We start from the raw sequence: 21,554 nt of genomic DNA on the forward strand, positions 1-21,554 counted from the left end.
GTCAGTACTTCAGCACGCACGAGGATGAGCAGTGACACGTGCTGCCACCCAGCGGACAGAGAGGGTATAACTACATGTCACTATGACGTTTCAATCCTTTCACAATCAACGTCTTAAATAAAATAAATTAAAATAAAAAAAAAAAACCTACAAATAACAAAGTGTTAATAAATTACGGCACATATTTGGGGACAAAAAATTCCACATATGTAAAAACCCATTAATTGTGTGTTATAAATTATGACATTTATTAACACATCAGAGAACTAAAATGTTTGTGTGGTTTCCTTTGTCATATGATTGTTGTCATCTTTATTTCACTTTCATTTTTGTGTTTCTGGTTGTTTTTTGAGGAGTCATTTTCTATCTTGTTTATATTTGTCATGTTGAGTGTTTTTCTGTTATTTTTGTGTATTTTTACCCCATTTTGTGTCTTTTTGCTGTTTTGTGTATGTTTGTTATTCTTGTGTATTTTTTTTTTCCATACTCTTTTGTTTATTTTTCTGTAACTATGTGTGTGTTTGGAGTTATTTTGTGTATTTTTGCTGTTTTATGTATTTTTCTGTAATTTTTAATCATTCTTTGCGTATGTTTCTGTTATTTTTGTGCATTTTTTCCATCATCCTTTGTGTATTTTTCTGTAAATGTGAGTATTTAGAGTCCTTTTGTGCATCTTTGCTGCTGTCTTATGTATTTTTCTGTAATTCTTGTGTATTTTTTTTTATTATTTGTCTGTTTGTTATTCTTGTGTATTTTTTCTGTAATTTTTTTGTTTATTTGGACTCCCCATTATGTGTCTTTTTTGCTGTTTTGTGTATGTTATTTTTGTGTATTTTTTTCTATCATCCTTTGTGTATTTTTCTGTAAATGCATTTGGAGTCATTTTGTGTATCTTTGCTGGAGTTTTGTACTATTTTTAGTAGAAGTGATATTAATCAGATTTATACTGCAGCAGTTAAGCCCTCTGTAAGGTTTGAAATTTTTTTTTTTTTTAAATTCCTAAACACTTTCTCTTTAGAATTAAAGATAAAAAAAAAGCATGTAACTCAAGTCAAACACGTTGATTTTGCATAAAATAATTTTACATGAAGTCTTAAATCGCTGAATTACTTCATATTAGAAATGTTTTTTGTAAACTCGACCTGTAACTAAAGGACTTGCAGAACACATTGATAAACTTTGTTTCAAATGTACTTTTTATATATATATGTATTTTTTTTTAAATGTTGAAATAGAAACTTATACGTAATAATTGTACTTCCAAAATGTTGTCCTTTTTTACCCAAATCACACTTTAATTATACATAATGTCATTGTACATTTACAAAATGTCTCTAAGTGTTAAAAATGTTTTGATCTTACCTGTAAAATGTCAGTGAGTGTATTTATTACTCATTAAGTTATTCATTATTTTTCTTGTGAAGACAAGTCCTTTTCCTTTTTAGCCAACAATAGTTTGATTATTTCTCTTTAAGTTTTTATTTCAATCTGCTGTAGGATGGAATTCATCCACTTTAGTGAAAAACACACACACACACACACACTTTTTTTTCCTTCTTCATTTCCTAATCCATAACATCATTACCCTCATAAGAATTTTTTTATTTTTGCCATTTTGAGATTTTATGTCAAACTCATTTTAAAAAATATATATTTAAAAAATTTCAATTTTATTCACCAAAAATTTTTAAATATATTTATAATATAAAAATACACAGGTTTGGCATACAATCTAAAAATGGCTTGAAAAGTCATAAAATGTAAAAAAAAAGAAAGAAAAAAACATGAGAAAAAGATAAGGATGACAATATTTATGGTTACAAGTTAAAATAGGAACAAGTTACAACAGTTGGTATATAATCATACATATTTTCTCACTCCTGTACGTATGTTTATGTTCAGAGAAAGGTGAATTATCCTCACCTTCTTCTTCATTTCACTGCATTCTCAGTAAAATCTTTAATATTTCCCTCCATGATTTCCAATAATTTGCACAGATTCTTTTTTAATCTAAATACAACTTTGTTTTAATTTTGAGCTTTTTGTTACAAAGGGATGTTTTTTGCTGCTTCTATACAAAGCAGACAGAAGTTCATCATATTATTGGTTTATAGAAAAAGCCAGAGTGCGCAAACGATGAATGTGACAGAGTTTAAAGAGTTACAAAGGAAACGTTTCTAGGTGATGTCCTTCTGTCGGGGCGGTCGATGAATGTTCCTCACCACACATTTCACCATCCACTCAATGCCGTCATTCACTCCGTCCCTGCAATAGAGAAACAAACAGAAACTATAGCAATATTTAACATTACAGTAATTCATGTCAAGTTATTGACGTTATTCAGTCAATTTATCAGAGAGAAAAAGTGAAAATGTATCAGAAACTGCTCAGTGTGTGTTTGATGAGTCATTTAATCCCTAATGTGCACAATTTATTGATTACTAATAAGGTATTTTTCACTAAATTCACTTTCAATCTGAGCAAAGTGATCATAGAGCTTCTCTGAGACATCAGAAATGAGTTAAATATGTATATTAAATCAATTATTTCATTATTATCTATATTAAATATTTGGATTAAATGTTTATTTTTGTATCTCATTTCTCCTCCATTTTGTATATATTTGGAGTCATTTTGTGTATTTTTCTGTTATTCTTATCAATATTTTGTGTATTATCGTGTCGCTTTATTTATTTTTCTGTAATTTTGTGTGTATTTGAAGTAGTTTTGGGTATTTATGCTGTTTTTTGTACATTTTTCTTTTAATTTGTGTGTATTTAGAGTAATTTTATGTACTTTTTGTAATTTCATCTGTATTTGGAAAATCAAGGGTTTGTGTGCTTTTGTTTTCCTTTTTGTATTTTTGTTGTTGTTTTGTACATTTGTTACTTCGTGTATTTTTGTGCCATTTTGTTTGTTGTTTTGTACATTTATTACTTTGTACCATTTTGTTTGTTGTTTTGTCATTTTGGAGACTTGTTGTGTATTGTTGTCATTTTGTACATTTGTTATTTCTGTTTATATTTGTAGGCATCTTTTGTGTTTTTGGAGTTCATTTGTGTATTTTTCTGTCATTTTGTGTGTTTTTGGAGTCAAATTTTGTATTTGCAATTGTGCATTGGGAGCAAATGTGTGTTTTTGCGTTCATTCTATGTATTTTTTGTGGAGTCACTTTGTAAATGTAGTCATCTTCTGTGTCTATGGAGTAAACTCGTGTATTTCTGCTGTAGTTATCTGTACTTTTCGGTTGTTTTGTGTATTTTTAGTCATTTTGTATAATTCAGTTGTGCATTTGCAGTCGTCTTGTGTGTTTTTCAGGTAAATGTTGTTGATGGTTTGTGTGATTTTGTGCTATGTGTGTATTTGAGCACATGCGTGGGGTCTTACCCTGTGAGTGCTGAACAAGGCTGAACCAAACAATCTCTCTTGCCGATCTTTGACGCACAATCACTGAAAGCTGTTTTAATGTCAGGAACCGACAAACAGTTCTAGAGAAAGTTCAGACAGGAAACGTCAGCAACGACCAGGAAACACTTTGTTTATGAAGACTTAACGAGGTAAACACTGTAAACAAACATTGATTAGATTGACTTCTTACCGGTACGTCCTGTTTATTTGCCAACACCAGCAGAGGAACGCTTTCTAAAGCTTCACTGCTGATCATTTTCTCTGGAAAACACAAGTATTCAAATCAATGATGGATATCCGACTGTGGCCACGCCCACTATGACATCACAGCGACAACAACGTGCTGCTCACCAAAAGCTTCCTTTGACTCCGACATTCGCTCCTCGTCGGTGGAGTCGATGACGTAGATGAGTCCGTGTGACTCAGCATAATACTGACCAAGATCAGAGAAAACATCAGAGACACAATGACATCATTGATCATTTTGATCAGAGAAATTAAAACTACGGTGAGCGGGAACTGGAGCTCAGGAATATTCAAAACATTTATTGGAATTAACCAGAATTTATGAGTGAATTAAAAAAAATGATGCTGAGGTTTTAGATGTTGCTAAAAATATATTTTACCAGTTATAGTCAACATTTCTGTTAAGAACCAAGCTTCAATTTGGAGAAATTCCAGTAAATTCCCGTGGTGGAAAATTTACAACCTTAAAAATTCCCAGAATTTTGCAACCCTAGGTAAAAAGTTATGTTTTTTAAATTGTATTTTTTAAATGCTAATATTTACGTTTGGATATAATTATATTATATTTAAAATGAATCCTTATTTCTGGTTAATTCCAAAAAATAATTCTGAAAAGCTTATATTTATGAATAGAGCTTACGTTCCAGTGGAAATTTACCGGAAATTTTCAGCTCAGTCAACCGAACGACAACGATTGTCTGTGAAACTAATTTTATTCTCTAATTTTCTGTGTTATTGTTCTTGTTTTGTGTATTTTTGTTGTTGCAAGTTATTTTGTGTAGATCTTTCTATTATTTTGTGTATTTCATAATCAGCTTGTACGTTTTGTGTATTTTTGCTGTCGTTTTGCAGATCTTTTGATTATTTTTGTGTATTTTATAGTCGCTTTGTATGTTTTTGGACTAATTTTGCGTATTCTGGTTGTGCTTTGTGTATATTTGCTGTTGTTTCATGTATTTTGTGGAAAGTTGTTTATTCCTGGAGTTATTGTTTGCATTTCCCAAAACGATGTGGCCTCCAGTTGCCTATGTTTGTTCTAATCACACAAGTTTGAATTAAAGAAGTCAAAGATGGAGCTATGAAATCTAATATACTGTGTCTAAAGTAATCCAGGATTCTTAAATGCAAACCCGGATGAATGTATTCATCGTATTATCTGAAAAACATACGACAAAGTTGATCCTGTCAGTTTGGAACGATTTAAAAAGTGATGACATCATCAGCTGTTGTCCAATCACACAGCCCGAGCCCAGGACTATTTAAAGGAAACTTACTTTGTCCCACAGAGACTGGAGCTCCTCCTGTCCACCCAGGTCCCAGAACATGAGACGAGCTTTTCCCACATCGATCGTCCCGACTGTGAAGATAAAGTCAAGGAAGAAACAACGTCAAACAGTGGAAATAATTATGGAAGTGATTTTATTATAATAATATTTAGGAAGTGTAACTTTCTCTGATCACGGAAGATGCAAAATTCTTGTTTGTAAAAAACAATATGAATGATTTTTTTCTTCTTTATTTAAAATCACGTCTCAATGAGACACTGAAACTCCTCATATGTACAGTATATTTTGGGACAGTTTACAAACTATTTTCTACAGACAATGTCGAGCGAAGAGTGTAGGAAACAGAAAAAGTATTTTGCTGAAAAAGAAATAGAAATATCTCTACGACACGGAGCAAATCATTCAGTTTCATGATGTTTTTCCAGAGTTTCTACGAGTTAAGTAACGGAACATGTCAAATTTAACCCTCCAGACATTCATTAATAATCTATTTTTCATGTTTGGTGTGATTTCAGGAAGTCTAAAAGCCAGTAAAGTCATCTAAACAGGAAAAAGGAAACAAAAAGGAAAAGTCTCTGAAACTCTGAAACGGAATTCAGAACATTTTGAAACTAAAAAAATAGCTAAATATTTTGATTGAGCACCTTTCAAAACACAGATGCTTTAATATTTTTTCTGTTTTGCAATAGAAAAAAAAAAAAATTCAGAGGTAAAGTTTAAATAAAATGTCCTATGAAATCTGTAAATCTTAAAGAGATTTATTATGATCGTATGAAAAGAGGTAAATAAATGTGTAAACATCAGATTCTCAAGCAGGAAGTTTAACATCATTAGAGAAAATAATGAGACGCTAAAGACAAAAATAATCATATATAATTAATACTTTCACTCACTGTTCAGACCAACTGTAGTTGTGATCTTAGACAGATTCATCCCTTTGTAGTTCTTACTAAATTTAGTTTTGGTTTGTTCCAGAAAAGTCTGCAGACGAGAGAAAATACAAACATGTTATTTTATGAATCTGCATAATACCGGTGTACCAGTGTAACTGGTGATGATCAACTTCAGACGATGCCACTGTTTGGAGCTTTCTGACTAAAAATAAAAACACACACAAAATGACAATAAAAATAAACATATAAATATATACAAAAAACAACAACAAATGTAAGCAAATTTACATCAAAAATTTACAAAAGGAAAAGAAATATAAACAAACACAACAGAAAAATACACAAAAGTAAAAGTACATAGAAAAACAACAAAAAATATTAAAAAAAAGTAAAATAAATATATACAGAACAATAAAAATACAGAAAATGAATGCAAAAAAACCAACAAACAAAATGAGAAATATACAAAAACAACAAGATAACACAAAATGACTTAAAAAACTGCAGAAAAAAAAAAGACAATAAAACATACACAAGTACATAAAAAGTAAGTAATGATAATACACAAAAACAGAAGAAAAACATACAAAACAACAACGAAAATACCAAATGAGAAGAAATACACAATAGTACACAAAATTACAATAACATAAATACAAACAATGACACTAAAAATACACAACATGAGAACAAAAACACACAAAATGACAAAATTGTGTAAAAATGACTCCAAAAACACACACACACACAAAAAAAACAAGGACAGTGTTGTTCCATATATTCATGCTCAGGTTAATGATTACTCGTAAAAATTAATTAAATGCTGAATGTTAGAACATTTTTGTGTTAAAAGTTGTTTATCTGTGCTGTAACCAAACCTACCGTTTTCCCGGCGTTATCCAGCCCCAGAATTAACACACAGTATTCGTCCTTCTGGAAAACATACTTATATAATCCGGATAATAACGTGTACATCTTGTAAATATAGTTTTAAAAGGCGTCACAAACGTTGCTAGCTTAGCTTAAACATATGAGCTTAAACACGGCCGTAGACGCCTGTTAAAAGTAACAAATAAAGCTACGGAATAGAGACAGACAGCAGAACTACAGACAGACTACAGACACATTCTATTTTATCATCATGTAAGTATAAAAAAAACTCAGTTATTATGAAAATAGGAAGCAGCGTCTAGCTACATTGGTCACGTGACAGAGACCGCTTCTTCTTCGCTTGATTTTTTTAAAAGTAGATTGACATCCAGGAAGTATAATGGCTGCCCCCTACTGGCTCAAAGAGCAATGGCGTCCACATGCTCTGAATGAAGGAGATACTCTACGTAAAAAAATAAAATAAATAACAATAACTAGATTAAATTAAATGATCATTGATGATATAAGAATAATTTTCAATGCTATAGTATAGCACTTTTTTATTTAATAAGATTATAATTACATATTATCAAAAAACTAAAAATCAGTCAATGAAACTTAAAATTCTAAATTGAAAAAGTAATAGTGGAAAATAGGGATTTTTCTTAAAGAGCATAACTTTAATATTTTCAATGCCATGAGAGAACTTTGTTCTACTTGTCATTTTATGAATAAATAATTATAACTTTTTTTTTTTTGTGATGAGAAAATACAAGCTTAAGAAAAATAAACCTCCAGGCCAACCAGAATCAGTAAAAGTGGTCATCTGCATCAACTGGTTATTGTTTGTGGACACATAGAGAGGAACAGAACAATATGTAGCAGAGACGGGCAAGTTTTATTACTTCAGTAAAGGAAAGAACACAAGTTTATGTGTCTATTGTTCTTAAGTTTCTGTCATTTGTAGTTGTTTTTTATTAATTTTTTGCATTGTTGAAATATTGTGTGTTGATTTCTTATTTTGTTTTTGTTTTGAATATATTTGGAATCATTTTGTGTAATTTTCTTTACTTTTGCTCAATATTGTTTTCCTGTTATTTATTTTTTTTCTCTAATTTTGTATGTATTTCATAGGCATTTTGTGTAATCTGGCATCTTTTATGTATTTTTCTGTAATTGTCTCAGGTTTTGGAGTCATTTTTGTCTGTTTTTGCTTTGGGGGCCAAAAAATGTTTTTTTTAACATTTGTTGTAATTTTGTATTTTTTTCTCTAGTGTGTTTTCGTTTTTTTAGTGTCATTTTGAGTATTTCTTTTTGCTTTGTGATCTTTTGTTGCCGCTTCGTGTGTGTGTGTGTGTTTTTTTCTTCTGTTGTTTATTCATAGTTGCCTTGTATTTGTTGTAATTTTATGTATATTTGTCAAGATCTGGTTTTACATTTGTTTTGTTTTGTTCCATTTGTGTATTTTTCTGTACCATAATTTTGAATGTATTTTAGAGGCATTTTGTGTAATTTGGCATCTTTTGTGTATTTTTCTGTCATTTTATGAGGTTTCATTCTGTGTCTTTACTTTGGGGGCCCCATGTGACCCCCGGGCCACCAATTGCACATGTCTGCATTTAATATTTCAGTCAACATTTGTCCAGTGATGTAAGACACAAAATACAATAATCAATAAAGGAGGATTGTCAATAGATTTTCAATGTTTTTATATTAAAAAAAATAGTTGTTTTTACAATTTATGACAACTAAGATTTAGGTTGAAGTGTACCTTTGAAGAATACGAGTAAAATGATCAACTTTTAAACAAAAAATACAAAAATTCTGTAATAAAAACCCCTTTGTGAGATTTTTCTGTATATTTACACACACAGTGACCACAGGACAAAGTTTTTCAGTTGAATTCAGTTTATTTGATGACTTTAGAAGCGACTCATGATCACATGGTCTCAGTCATGACTCAGGGCCACACGCAGCACTTGCAGTTGTCGTTGAAAACAGATCCACTGCCACAGTATCTCAGGTGGGTGATGCCACCAGCGCACATGTAGAAGCTGGTTATGTCCTCAGGGTTGGAGTAGATTCCATCTGGTTTACCATTGCAGAAGCCGGACCCCGGGACAGGAGTGGTGGTCGAGGTGATGGTGGGTTTGGGGGTGGTGGTGACACCAGGTTTGGGGGTGGTCGTTGAAGGCATTTCAGGAAAATCTGAGTAACAACAAAAACATCATACACATATTAGTCAGTTAAGTTTTTATGCTTAGTGTACTTTTAGAGTCATTTTGTGGGACTTTGTGTATTATGGAGGAATTTTGTGTGTTTGTTGTGTATTTTTGGAATAATTTAATGTGATTTTGTTGTTATTTTGTGTATTTTTTCAGCTTTTTGTTGTCATTTTGTATTTCATTCTCCCATGTTGTGTATTTTGTGTATTTCTGGAATAATCTCGTGTGATTTTGTTGTTATTTTGTCCATTTTGGAATATTTTGTGTGTAGTTTTGTCAATTTATATTTTATTCTTTCATGTGGTGTGTTTTCATGTTGTTGTTCTGTGTATTTTTGGAATCATTTTGTGGTATTTTGTGTATTCTGGAGGAATTTAGAGTTTTTGTTGTTATTTTTAATTTTATTCTCTCTTTTTTGTTTTTGTTCTTGTTTTGTGTATTTTTACAGTCATTTTCTGTGATTTTGTATTTTTTTTGCTCATCTGTGCATTTTTGTTTTTGCTTTGTGTGTTGCAAGTAATTTTGTGTGTTTTTGTATATCTTTCTGTTATTTTTGTGTATTCTATAGTCATCTTGTATGTTTTGGGAGTAATTCTGTGTGTGTTTGTGTATGTGTGCTGTTGTTTCGTGTATTTTCTGAAATTTTGTGTACTCCTGGAGTTGTTTTTTGCATTTACAAAATTAGACCAAGGAGCAGATGTGACCTTTAGTTCCCTATGTCTGTTTACATCATACAAGTTTGAATAAAAAAAATCAAAGTTGTAGCTATAAAGTATAATATACTGAGTCCCCACATGTCCTAAACTCACCAATATCCAGAAGTCTGCGGAGATGAGACAGCAGAGGGTGGTTCCCCTGTCCACAGAACCTTCCACCAAAGTCATCCAGATCCAGGGCCCACACGAAGGCCCCGCCGAACTTCTGCTCCTGCATGTAGCGCACCTACAGGGACAAAGATAGGTTAACGTGGCTGTCAGTGATTTTAAACAGTCAATACCTTTGTTTGTCTTCCTCTTACCTTGGTTTCAAAGCTCTCCTTGTTGTCAAATCCGACCCACTCGTTATTTTTGAAAGCGTAGGGGACTTTCTGATCCTCGATCTTCTGAACTGTGGCCCCGTTCAAAAATCCACAGATCTAAAGCACAAACACAATGAGTCGTATGTTTATCTGGTTTGTCTTGGTATGTAAAATACTGCTGTTTTTAATGATTGTACCTCATAATAGGCCCAGAATCCAGCTTCACGTGTGAAAGCTCCGGCTGCAGCGGGGCCACTTGCTGGGGCTCCGACTCCAGTGTTTGAGGAAGTCAGACGGAAGGTTCTGCCATAGGTGGCGAATCCCATCCTCAGCTTCTCAACTGGTGTGCCCTGGTCTCTCCAGTACTTCATGGCAAAGTCCTGTAACATGAATTAAGTTATTCAGACATGTGCAACTGGTGGCCCTTGGTCTAATTATGTCTGTGTGGCCCCCGAAGTAAGTGCACAAACTGACTCTAAAAAACACACAAAATGACAGAATAATATACAAAAGGACAACAAAATACACAAAAATAACTGAAGAACATACAAATTACAATGAAAATACACAGAATAAGTCTAAAATAATAAGACTAAAAAAATTAAATAAAAATATGCAAAACAACAACAAAAATAAGCAAAATGCCTCATAGTACACAAAAATACACAGAATGACAGAAAAATATACAAAACTACAACAAAAATATAAAACAAAGTTAAAAAAAAAAATATATATATACAAAATGACTACAAAATACGCTAAAAAAAAGAAAAATATACAAAACAAGAACAAAAAACAAAATGACACATTGTAAATAATACATAAAAGCAACAAAATGACAGAAAAATATATAAAAAGACAACAAAAACACACCAAATGAGAGGAAAAAAACTCAAAACAATTCAAAAAATATAAATAATGACAGAATAAATATACAAAACAACATGATAGAAAAAATACAGGAAAAATACACAAAGTTGACAATTTATTCACACAAACTCTTTGTTCTTTTGCTCATATAATTTTCCTCATCGCTAGGAGTCAACACTGAGGTGATGCTGCTGTGTAATTCCTCTCTTTGTGTATCTGACCAACACCTCCTCGTGCTCGTCTCCAATCCTTTTCCTAAACGTTGTCAACATTGTTCACTTACAGTGTTGAAGTAGATGAGGTCTCCAGTGTCCATGGACCCCTTGAACAGAGGGCTGTTGTGACCAGTGAACCTTTCCCAGGTTCCGTGGAAGTCGTAGGTCATCACGTTGATGAAATTCAGTTCCCTGAACAAAAACAGACAACAGATTAAAAAAACGCCTTCCAACCTTCACTGAATCACTAAAAAAATCACAGCACGTACTTGGCGATTTCAGCGATTTCGTATCCACTATCGATGGTTCCCTTTCCAGCAGAGACAGCAGCAGTCAGCATCAGCTGAGGTTTACCTGTGGACGCGGCATCAGCTTTGTAGGCAGCGACCAGCTCCTATAGATGTTCAACAACAGGAGAGTAAAGTAATAACTGTAACTAAGTGTGATAAAAACAGCAGTAATGAACTCACCCTGCAGAGAAGAGTGAACCTCTGCTTGTCTATAGGGGGACTTCCACGAGATCCAGGGTACTCCCAGTCCAGATCCAGACCATCAAAGCCATGAGTCCTCAGGAACCTGATAGTGGACTGGATGAACTTCTGACGGTTGGCAGGAGTGGAAACCATAATGGAGAACCTGCAATGAGCACAGAAACATGATAATCAAACTCCTTTCTGATACTTTTAGGTGACATCAGACATTTTCAGGCTCCCAATCGCAACAAGTCATAAATACTACGTAAAAATGAAAATCAAATATTTTAGAACAGTAATAATAAAGTTCAGCAAGGCCGTTCTTGCGCAATCTGGTTCCGATCCAGATGAAATTTGATAATTTGATAGGATAATTGAAGAACTAACCAAACATAACTGAGTCAATTATTTCATAAAAATCTATGAATGACCAACAAGGATATACATTTTTGAAATTTCTCCAATAATGAGGGAAAGAGATTTATCCATTTTTCAAACTGATTCAGAATCAGTAAATTGATCTGGATCTCCTCCAAAATTCAAAGGAATCTTCTATGGCCTAAGGTCTATCTTTGGTTCAAACTTTTTCTGTTAAGTAGTTTTGAAATAATCTTGCTAGCAGACAAACACTAGTGTAAACACCTCCTTGGTGGAGGTAATTAGCTACTAAACTCTTCTGAGCAAAGTATTCTTGGTTTATGGAGCGTTTGGCCGAATTTGTAAAAGTAAACAAATTAAAAAAAAAAAAAGCTTACTGAGTTGAGCCAAAGTTCCATCCACCAACAGCCAGCAGAGTCTTCAGGGCAGGATTTCTGTCAAAGAGAGGAGATTAGTCAGTTTAATGAGATGATCCTCTAGAAAAGAAGAAATTGGAAGAACATCTACAGAACCAAAGGCTAGTGTTGTTGTACTCAATACGGGTCTGGGTCTGGAGACCACATTTTAAAGATCTTGGTCTTGTCTCAGACTCAAAAGCATTCTTACTCGGTCTTGTCTTGGTCTCGTCTGCCCAAAGTCTAGATTTTCAGTCAAGGATGGTCAAGTTGTTTCAGTAGTTAGTCGTTTGTGTATTTTGTTACTAATCTTGTTTAGGCTGGGAATTTTTTGTTATTTACATTTGAACTGTTTCTTATTAATTAATGTTTAATTTTCAATGAAAACACTTCCCACTGGCTCACTAATTTTTCTTCCTCCTTGGAAATCTTTTAGGTTGTCTTATGTGTCAAACAACTGCAAAAAGTGGGACCATTCATCTTATTTCTTATCATAAATCCCTCTAATCACTTACTGTACATTCAACTGACAAATACATATCTTGTTTTCAGATATTTAAAATAATTCTGGACTTATCAGTGACTTTTTAATACATACAAGACCTGTTCGTTAAGAGTTGGAGATTTTTAAGTGTTTTGCTTTAACAGAGATGCGGACACCTTTGTTTTGTCTGTAAATGTATTTAAAATGAACTAAAGAGAGAGAGAGAATGTTCTTTAACTGCTCAAACTTGTCATGGTTTTTGAAATTGATTTTTGTGGCCTCGGTCTTGTCATGGTCTTGGCACCTAAAAGTCTTGGACTTGTTTCTGTGTCTGCTTGTCTCGGTCGTTGTCTTGTTTTGGTCTCAACCCCCCAAAATGTCTTGGTCTTGTCTTGACTCCCAAAAGTCTTGGTCATGTCTTGGTACATTCTGATCTCGGGCAAGTCTTGGTCTCGGATACTGTGGTCTTGAACACTACCAAACTATCAGTGTCTCCTCATTGGTTTCTTACGTCTGCTTCAGACCATTGAACGCTTTGTAGAGGACTTCGTCGTTCCACTCGTAGGTGACCAGCTCATTGTTGGTGTTGATGATGGAGAAAGCGTAGATCAGATGGGTGCACAGGAACGGGTCCACGTTCTGTGGGGTGTACTTTCCCTCACCGGGTCTGTACTGGGACCAGTTGGTGAAGTAGCACACCATCTGACTGGCAGATGCTGCATGGAAGAATGCGGATTAGAAAAAAAAATAAAAAACTTTGGTCCAAAACATTAGGGTTAGTTTGTGTGAACTTACCCATCTGACCAATCACGAGGCACAGAGCTGAAAACAACAATGTTGGATTAGAATGACAATGCACATATTGATCAGGAACAATAATTGCATAGATCTATAATCTTGTTGTTGAAAAATACCTGCGATAATAGTGAGTCTACCCATGTTGACGATTCAATGAATGACTGAAAAAGATGAAGCAACATAAGAAGATTATCATGAGTGAAAGTGTCAAAGTCGATGGTGCGTCGCAGTCCCTGATACTCACCCTGGGACCAGATGAAAGACCCAACCAACGGCTGCAGAGCTCCAGCTTTTATACCTTTGATCACCTGAAGAGTCCAGCCTTTGTTCATTTAGGGGCAATAAATGTCCTGATTATTTCAACATGTTTTGATAAGAGCCCACAAAGTGAAAAGTAGACAATAATTTACTCTGAGTGCTCCTCTGTTTACAGTTTACTGCCTGGATTCATCAGATTAATCACTGCTATCATTGATCGGGTCGTTTATCAAACACATAAAGTCCAATGAACGACGATATGACCCAATAAAGAAAACGCCCAGTGCACATTATAATGTTTGAAACAAATGACTTTTAAATGCAAACATCACAAGATGCAGATAATCTCTGCTTTGTTGCTGTTAAGAAGTTTTTCCAAAGTAGAAGAACTCAGTCACAAAACATCAACCACCAACGCTTGATGACATAACAAGTCAATGGGCGTGATTATGGTACTTTATCTCCCGTCTTTGTTCAACTCTGGCCATGACCATTGGCCATCAAGATATTATTAAAATAATCTAAAATACTCCAAAAATAAAGAAGAGCTACAAAAATAATAGAAAATAACAAGAAAAAAAGACAAAATGGCTCAAAAAACCCAACAAAACAATGAAAAAAAAAAGAGAAAAATTGTACAACAACAATGACACACAAACCCTTCATTATTTCTATGTGTTTTTGTAGTTATTTTGTTTATCAGTTCTCATTCTGTGTATTTTTGTTGCTGTTTTGCAAAATGTATTGTTGTTTTGTGTATTTCTATTATATATACAGTATATATATATATACACAAACGCTTTGATGTTGCTGCATGTTTTTTGTAGTTATTTTGTACATTTGTTCTCATTTTGTGTATTGTTATTGTTGTTGTATATATTTTTATAGACTTCTTGTGTGTTTTTGGAGAGTAATGATAATTATTTTAATTGGTCTTGTGTGTATTTCTGTGCTTTTACTTTGCCGCACAAAATTGAAAAGTGTACAACTGACATAAAAAATACACAAAATGACTTCTAAAACACAAAATCACCAACTCGTGCATTTTTCATGTAAAAAAAAAAATACAAAAATTTTAAAATATATACAACCCTCCTCAGAAATAACAGTAAATAAACAAAACAACAAAAACACAAAAACCCTTTGATGTTGCCATGTGTTTTTTGTAGCTATTTTGTACCTACAGTATGCATTAGTTTTCATTTTGTGTGTATTGTGAGTATTTTTGGGGTAATTTTGTGCTTTTACTTCGTGGGGAGCACAAAAGTAGTGGCCACATGTTGCCTGTTGGCAAGAAAAATGATTGATCAAAAATACAAAAAATGATCACTAAAAGACAAAATCACATTTTATTCCATAAAACACACAAAATTACAAAAAATTTACAAACCCCCTTAGAAATAACAGAATAAACAAACAAAACAACAATGAAAACACACAAACTGCATTTTAAAACTCTAAATGCTGACAATGTTGATAATGTGACCCTCAAATCACATAAAATCACATTTTTGTGGCCCCTTTTTTGTCCTCAAAAAATACATTGCTAACTCAATTTAAAGATATCCCAATATCAGTGGGAGGAGACTTTAACTAGATAAGAAATGTGTCATCAATGGACTGATCAGGTCCATCCCGACCAGCTGATTAATCACCTCCCATAGCCTTTAAACAGCTACTGAAGACACAGTCATTATGTGATGTTTGGCTCCAATTTAATAATAAAAAATCAGGAGAAAATACATTTTATTCAAATACTCATTTTATGACTCTTTTGATCAAACTTTGATGTTTCAGACTCTCAATGCCTTTTTGTTATTTTGTTAAAAGGTAATTCAAGCCAAAACAATGGAGATTTAACCACTCATTGGTAAAAGATGATGCTTTTGTAACATTATTTAAAGACTATGTAATAATGTATTGAAATAAATGAGTCCAGTAAGCCTTGTTTTAACAGTCTGAAGAGAAAAACTGAAATATAATCTAAACATATAGAGACCCAATGAATAGTTCCTCTTTTCTAACAGGAATTACTCCTGATAAGGACTGATACAAACAACATGACATTAATATCTATTTTTACATTATATTGTAGAAACTAAGAAGGTCACATTAATATGCTTGCTTACCAACTGAAAAAAACTTAAACAAGAAAACACTCCATTGTTTCTCTAAGCCATGAAGGGATATTTATGGTATGATTATTAGAGATCAGGGAGCTATTAATGATGCCTTTAGGAGTCATTTTTTAGTTTTGCATGAATCGGAATATAAGGCTGAACATCAAGATTGAATTAATTGCTTAAATTATTAAATGTTGTCAAAGTTAAAATATGAAAATAGAGGAAAATTGGAAGCACTGATTTCAGAAAACAATTAATTCAATCAGAATCGAACAATCAACAATAATAGCGCTTTGAGATGATTATTGTTATAATTTGCGCTATACATGATATGATATATGCTGTTTCATTTCGAATAAATGCAATAATACAAAAAAACAATATTACAATAATAAAAAGATTTGATGCAGACAGCTTCCCTCCAGAAAAAAATAACAAAAACAAAACAATCACATTTATTATTATTATTATTATTATTATTATTATTATTATTATTTTTTATTATTGTATACACATACAAGGGAGTGGGTGGAAGTGTAAACTTATTAGTCCCACCCCTTTTCCTAAATTAGGGTTACAAATACACAAAAAATATTACACACTTTCAAAATTGTCATACATCGTAAAGACATTTTCTGTATATTTTCTTTTAAATGTATTGATATTTGTACATTCTTATTTTACACATTGATATAGAAAAGTTTTTCCTTGTTGTCCGCACACTCACTAAATACAGTGAGTGAAGTGAGTTTAATAGATTTGATATGAATTTAATTAAAGCACCTTGTCTGGACTAAAAGTAAATCCATGTGAACAGAATTACACACATTACTGATCTGGGATCTGCTCATCTTGTCTGGAGATCAGAAGGCATGAAATATTGAGGGATTAAAATGAAATATTGGATTTAAATGATGAGCTTAAAATATGTTCTGCTCTGTTTCTCTCCGTATGGTATATTTGATAATGTCACCAGAATGTTCTCCACTGTTCTATGGAACAGACGCCAAAACAGAAGTTCATGAAAAATTCGCGGACCTTGAGTGGGTCGCGAACAGCTGGTCAAAAATAAATACTTAAAGTCTCTCATGTTAGACTTGTCTTTTATTTTGAAAGAAACTTTTCTTTTGACAGTCATGCAGTGAAGTGTATGTTGCACAGGAAAATATATCGGTTTATGTTTTAAAAAAAAGAGAATGTGTGTTTTCAACAGCAATTTTTGAAAAACTTGGGTCGCGATTTAACGGCCGTGGAAAAATGTGGGTCCCAGGGTGAGAGCAGTTGAGATGCTCTAGATGATCTCCAGAGATTTGGAACCCTATCAGTGAAATGCCCTCGGAGAAATGCTTCAAAATACAACGTGAGTGAAAATAGCAATTTTGCAATTTTCAATTTTCAATTCAAGATTCTGGACTTCCTGTGTGTTTTTTGGCGTGGTCTTATAAATGTTTTTTACTTGTCTTGTCATGGTCTACTTCTGTGTCAATTTTCATGATTCTACGATTAATTAATTTTTTTTGGCAATTCCTATCTTGTAATGTATTTTTGGCGTACTTGGGGGCGCTGGTGCGTCCGATTTTTGCATTTTTAAAAAAGGAAATAGCCCAAAATTAGAGAAGCGTGCGATTGAATTTTGTTTGAATTTTTGAGACTCTACATAATGATTCAGTGGGTGAAAAGTAGGTGAGTTGGTTCAGACACCGGGAAGCAAAGAAGAAAGCAAGAAAGAAAGCAAGAAAGAAAGCAAGAAAGCAAGAAAGCAAGAAAGCAAGAAAGCAAGAAAGCAAGAAAGAAAGAAAGAAAGAAAGAAAGAAGGAAGAAAGGAAGGAAGGAAGGAAGGAAGGAAGGAAGGAAGGAAGGAAGGAAGGAAGGAAGGAAGGAAGGAAGGAAGGAAGGAAGGAAGGAAGGAGAGAAGGAAGGAAGGAAGGAAGGAAGGAAGGCTCGGGCCTAAATATGAATAGAAAAACACAGAAATGCAACAAAGAAAACAAAATGACTGGAAAATATCCACAGTGACAACACAAACCCCTCTGATTGGTCATTATTCTAAATGCTGACATGAAAGTTGATCATGTGACCCTCGGATCAGATAAAATCCCATTGTAATAAAACAGCCTCGGTTTGGACCTTCTCACTGATATTCTCTCTGTATCACTGGTACAAAATAACCCTAATGTAATAAATAAAGTAATAAAAGATCACTGGGATAATCCACGTTCATCTTTGTTTTATTATCAAAAGCTGAAGTTTATTTATCAGATCAATAAAGTAGCTTGTTATCATCAATGACTGCTGATAAAATTATGTAACTGTGCTTGAAACAAAGGTTTGTTCAGTGTTTTGATAAAACTCAGAGGAGTCAGCTTCTCTGTGAAGCTTTTATGAGCTTATTCACTAACTTTGGTCTTGAAAAAACAAGGAACATTTAAAATCAGCACTTTTTACTGTGAAAAAAATCATGTTTTTGCTGATAAAAATGAATCATCTATATTGATTCTGATGGTAGATTTATTGCAGAACATACACAGGAGAAAGTCATTTTCTTCTACTAACAAATCAAATTAAATAATAACACATTTCTAAAGATGGATCAACTGAAAGAGAAGCAAAAAGAAATTCTTTTAACAAATAAAATAGTTCACGAGAGGAAAAGTTCAGATTTTCCTCTGAACAACTGCATCACTTTAGCACAGTGTTTTTCAACCTTGGGGTCATGGCCCCATGTGGGGTCGCCTGAAATGTATAGTAATTGATTAAAAAAAAAAAAAAAATGTATTACTAATAAAAATATATTTAATATTTGATTTAAAAAACATATATATATATATATATTTCAATCTTTTTCAAATCACAGCACACAGTTAACTGTATATTCTTTCACTTTCTCAGATATAAATCCAGTTTAAATAAAATGCAGTGCAAAAAAAAGAAAAAAAACGAAATAAATTGATATATAAAATACAATATGAAAATATCTTGTCACTTTGTCCACAAATAATGGTCACTGTGTATTTGTAACAGGAGAATTAAAAACTCATTCTAGAAAAACAAAACAAAAAAGAGTCTTTGTAACAAGTAACTCAACACAAACACTCAATTAAAATAAGGCCGTATTTTATTTTGAAGTTTTTACAGCTGCAATAATTTAAAAAAAAAAAACTTCAGCTCAATGTGACAAAGACAAAGGAGCAGATTGTGGAGCAAGAGGCTGATGTAAGAGTACAAATATCAGGGATTAGTAATGAATTACTAACTGATAATAAACAGGACTGGGAGTAGAACACAGACTCCCTCTGGGAAAAACCAGAACATTCTCTGTTCACTGAGACTCAAGCCAAGACATTTATTTGTATAGAGCAGTGTTTCTCAAACGTGTACACACAACCCACAATTATTAGAGCAATAATTCACCAACAACTATATACTATCTGAATAGATTGTATTTGTGTACTTCTATTTTCTTGCATATTTTAAACACATATAACATCATGAGAAAATCAAAAATCAAAACAGCCTGGATCACAATTTTGTGACTCCAAATATTAAAACAGCAAAAGTAAACAAATTGACAACAAAAATACATAAAGTTATTCCAAAAACACACATTATTACAAGAATACACAAAATAGTCAAAAAACATACAAAACAATAACAAAAATGATTCCAATGTGAGAAAAAAAGGCATAAAATTACTGGAAGCATTAAACACACAAAACAAAAAATGTTTCCAAGAAGACACAAAGCAACAAACACACACAAAATAGGATTAATACACAAAATGACAAGACAAAAGCACAAAACAAGACGCACACACACAAAATGGGAGAATAAAAAAAAAAAAAAAAATCAGGATTGTACATTTTATCATGATTTAGAAAATGAAAGTAAATAATGGCCGTGTCCATACATTGTTAGTTTATTATACGTTAATTAATGAAGATAGAAGTTATTCTGGTAGCTGGAGAGGTGCCAGGGTATACTTCTCAAGCACTGCCGAGGTGCCGTTGAGCAAGGCACTGACCCCCCAACACTGCTCCCCTCATTGTAAAGTGACTTTGAGTACCCAGAAAAGCACTATATAAAATTGATGTATAATAATCATAATAATAATAAAGCTTTTAAAGCAGAGATCGACAACGTCTGATTCGAGGGCCACATTATAACATTTATGTTAGCATTTAGAATAATAACATATCTGAGCATTAATACATGAAAGAAAGAAAAAAGGGTGTGTCTTTGTAGTCCTTTTGTGTGCAATTTATCTATTTCCTTGTCAATATGTGTTACGAATGGTGAGACTCAGGTGCAGGTCAACAAGACACGACTCAAAATGTCATAAAATAAGTTTTAATAAACAACCAGCAAAATACAAAAGCAAACATAAACAAAACAAATGCTATACTACACTAAAATATCCTAACAAAAAACAACTTCAATGAGCGAAAAGTAACAACTGAATAAAAAGCTTAACTGGGGTTCAGCAGAGTGTGAGGGAAAGGATGGCAGTGGCAGGTGGATTACTGATGGGGTGATGGAGGGTGAGTGGGGAAGCTGTGGAAGTCCTGGTGTAGGGATCCAGGGAGTTTGCAGGGGGGCAGAGGGGAATGAAATCCAGCGTTTGTCCTGTTCTTGTCCACAGAGGGTAGAGGAGGGTTTGGAGGCCAGGGTGTGCAGAGTTCCAACTGAAGAAATAAAGATAACGGTAAGTATTGGCAACAAATATACAAACAGACTGATTTTGGAGGTCAGACACTGACGATTCAGCTTTACAGTCCAGAGTGAAGCTTTATTCAGTGGAGAAGATCAGAGCCAGGTGCACTTCATCAGCTGATTGGAAGCTGCCACCCACCTAGAGGGAACAGAGACTGCACTACCTGGCTTCTGAGCCAGAGGGCGTGACAATATGGTTCATTTTTATTGTCTTTTTGTGAGTTTTTGTTATATTTTTTGTGTTGTTGTTGCCTTTTTTCTGGCATTTTGCGTCTCCATGAAGTCCTTTTGTATATGTTGTTGTTTTTTTGGTCATTTTGTGTATAACTGGTTTCTTTTGTGTCTTTGTTATCATTTTTGTGTACTTTTGTTAACATTTTGTGCATTTTTTCTGTCGTTTTCTGTGATTGTTGTGATTATGTTGGGCTTCATATGACTTCCAACTTCATTAAACACAATTTTGTTTTGGGGGCTGCACAAAATTAGACCGAGAGCTGCATGTGGCCCCCGGGCCGCCAGTTTCATATGTCTGCTTTAAAGTGGGAATGATCATAAATACTATGATTAGAGGAATAGAGCAGATGTGGAGGAGGTTTGCCTCTTTATCAATAATATTTAACTCGCCATGTCTGCATCTGCATGTATAATGTAATCTTTTCTTGTGAAAATACACGTTTTTTTCTCTTCTATTTCATCTCTAAGGTAGGGAATTAAAAACTTTATCAGGAGAAAATACGTAAAAAAGAGAGAGGGCAGTTCTTTTTCCACCAATTTTGAAAATCTGATCCGGTCTGTTGTTTGAGAGTCTTTCTCCATTATTGAAGGTGAATATTTGTATTTATTTATTATTATTATTATTATTATTATTATTATTGTAACGTCCGAGTTATAGGGGCTCTCACTT

General features: G+C 33.3%; 2 protein-coding genes across 2 annotated transcripts; both read right to left on the bottom strand.

Moving 5' to 3' along the window:
- Window positions 1-1,796: 1,796 nt before the first annotated feature.
- Window positions 1,797-7,061, bottom strand: arfrp1 (ADP-ribosylation factor related protein 1). Its single transcript, XM_028447216.1, has 7 exons — window positions 6,716-7,061; window positions 5,834-5,921; window positions 4,929-5,011; window positions 3,760-3,841; window positions 3,599-3,669; window positions 3,388-3,488; window positions 1,797-2,265 (listed from the first exon to the last, which is right to left on the bottom strand). Exons 1-7 carry the CDS (start codon window positions 6,806-6,808, stop codon window positions 2,178-2,180), a joined length of 606 nt encoding a protein of 201 aa, XP_028303017.1. The 5' UTR covers window positions 6,809-7,061; the 3' UTR covers window positions 1,797-2,177.
- A 1,543-nt stretch (window positions 7,062-8,604) lies between these two features.
- LOC114463551 (chitotriosidase-1-like) lies at window positions 8,605-13,840 on the bottom strand. The gene is made up of 12 exons (XM_028447187.1): window positions 13,804-13,840; window positions 13,676-13,720; window positions 13,557-13,583; window positions 13,273-13,477; window positions 12,260-12,316; window positions 11,502-11,667; window positions 11,301-11,425; window positions 11,100-11,223; window positions 10,144-10,326; window positions 9,947-10,063; window positions 9,738-9,870; window positions 8,605-8,911 (listed from the first exon to the last, which is right to left on the bottom strand). Exons 2-12 carry the CDS (start codon window positions 13,698-13,700, stop codon window positions 8,664-8,666), a joined length of 1,410 nt encoding a protein of 469 aa, XP_028302988.1. The 5' UTR covers window positions 13,701-13,720; window positions 13,804-13,840; the 3' UTR covers window positions 8,605-8,663.
- Between the last annotated feature and the right edge of the window lie 7,714 nt (window positions 13,841-21,554).

The sequence above is a fragment of the Gouania willdenowi genome, chromosome 5 (assembly GCF_900634775.1).
Source record: "Gouania willdenowi chromosome 5, fGouWil2.1, whole genome shotgun sequence".
Lineage (NCBI taxonomy): Eukaryota > Metazoa > Chordata > Actinopteri > Blenniiformes > Gobiesocidae > Gouania > Gouania willdenowi.

Coding starts and splice junctions, on each gene's coding strand:
- LOC114463551 (XM_028447187.1), bottom strand. CDS start 13,700: ATGGGTAGACTCACTATTATCGCAG. Junction 12,317..13,272: donor TTCAATGGTCTGAAGCAGAC/GTAAGAAACCAA, acceptor TCTCTTTGACAG/AAATCCTGCCCTGAAGACTC. Junction 11,224..11,300: donor GAAATCGCTGAAATCGCCAA/GTACGTGCTGTG, acceptor GTTTTTGTTCAG/GGAACTGAATTTCATCAACG.
- arfrp1 (XM_028447216.1), bottom strand. CDS start 6,808: ATGTACACGTTATTATCCGGATTATATAAGTATGTTTTCCAGAAGGAC. Junction 5,012..5,833: donor AACTACAGTTGGTCTGAACA/GTGAGTGAAAGT, acceptor TTATCTTCACAG/TCGGGACGATCGATGTGGGA. Junction 3,670..3,759: donor GGAGTCAAAGGAAGCTTTTG/GTGAGCAGCACG, acceptor TGTGTTTTCCAG/AGAAAATGATCAGCAGTGAA.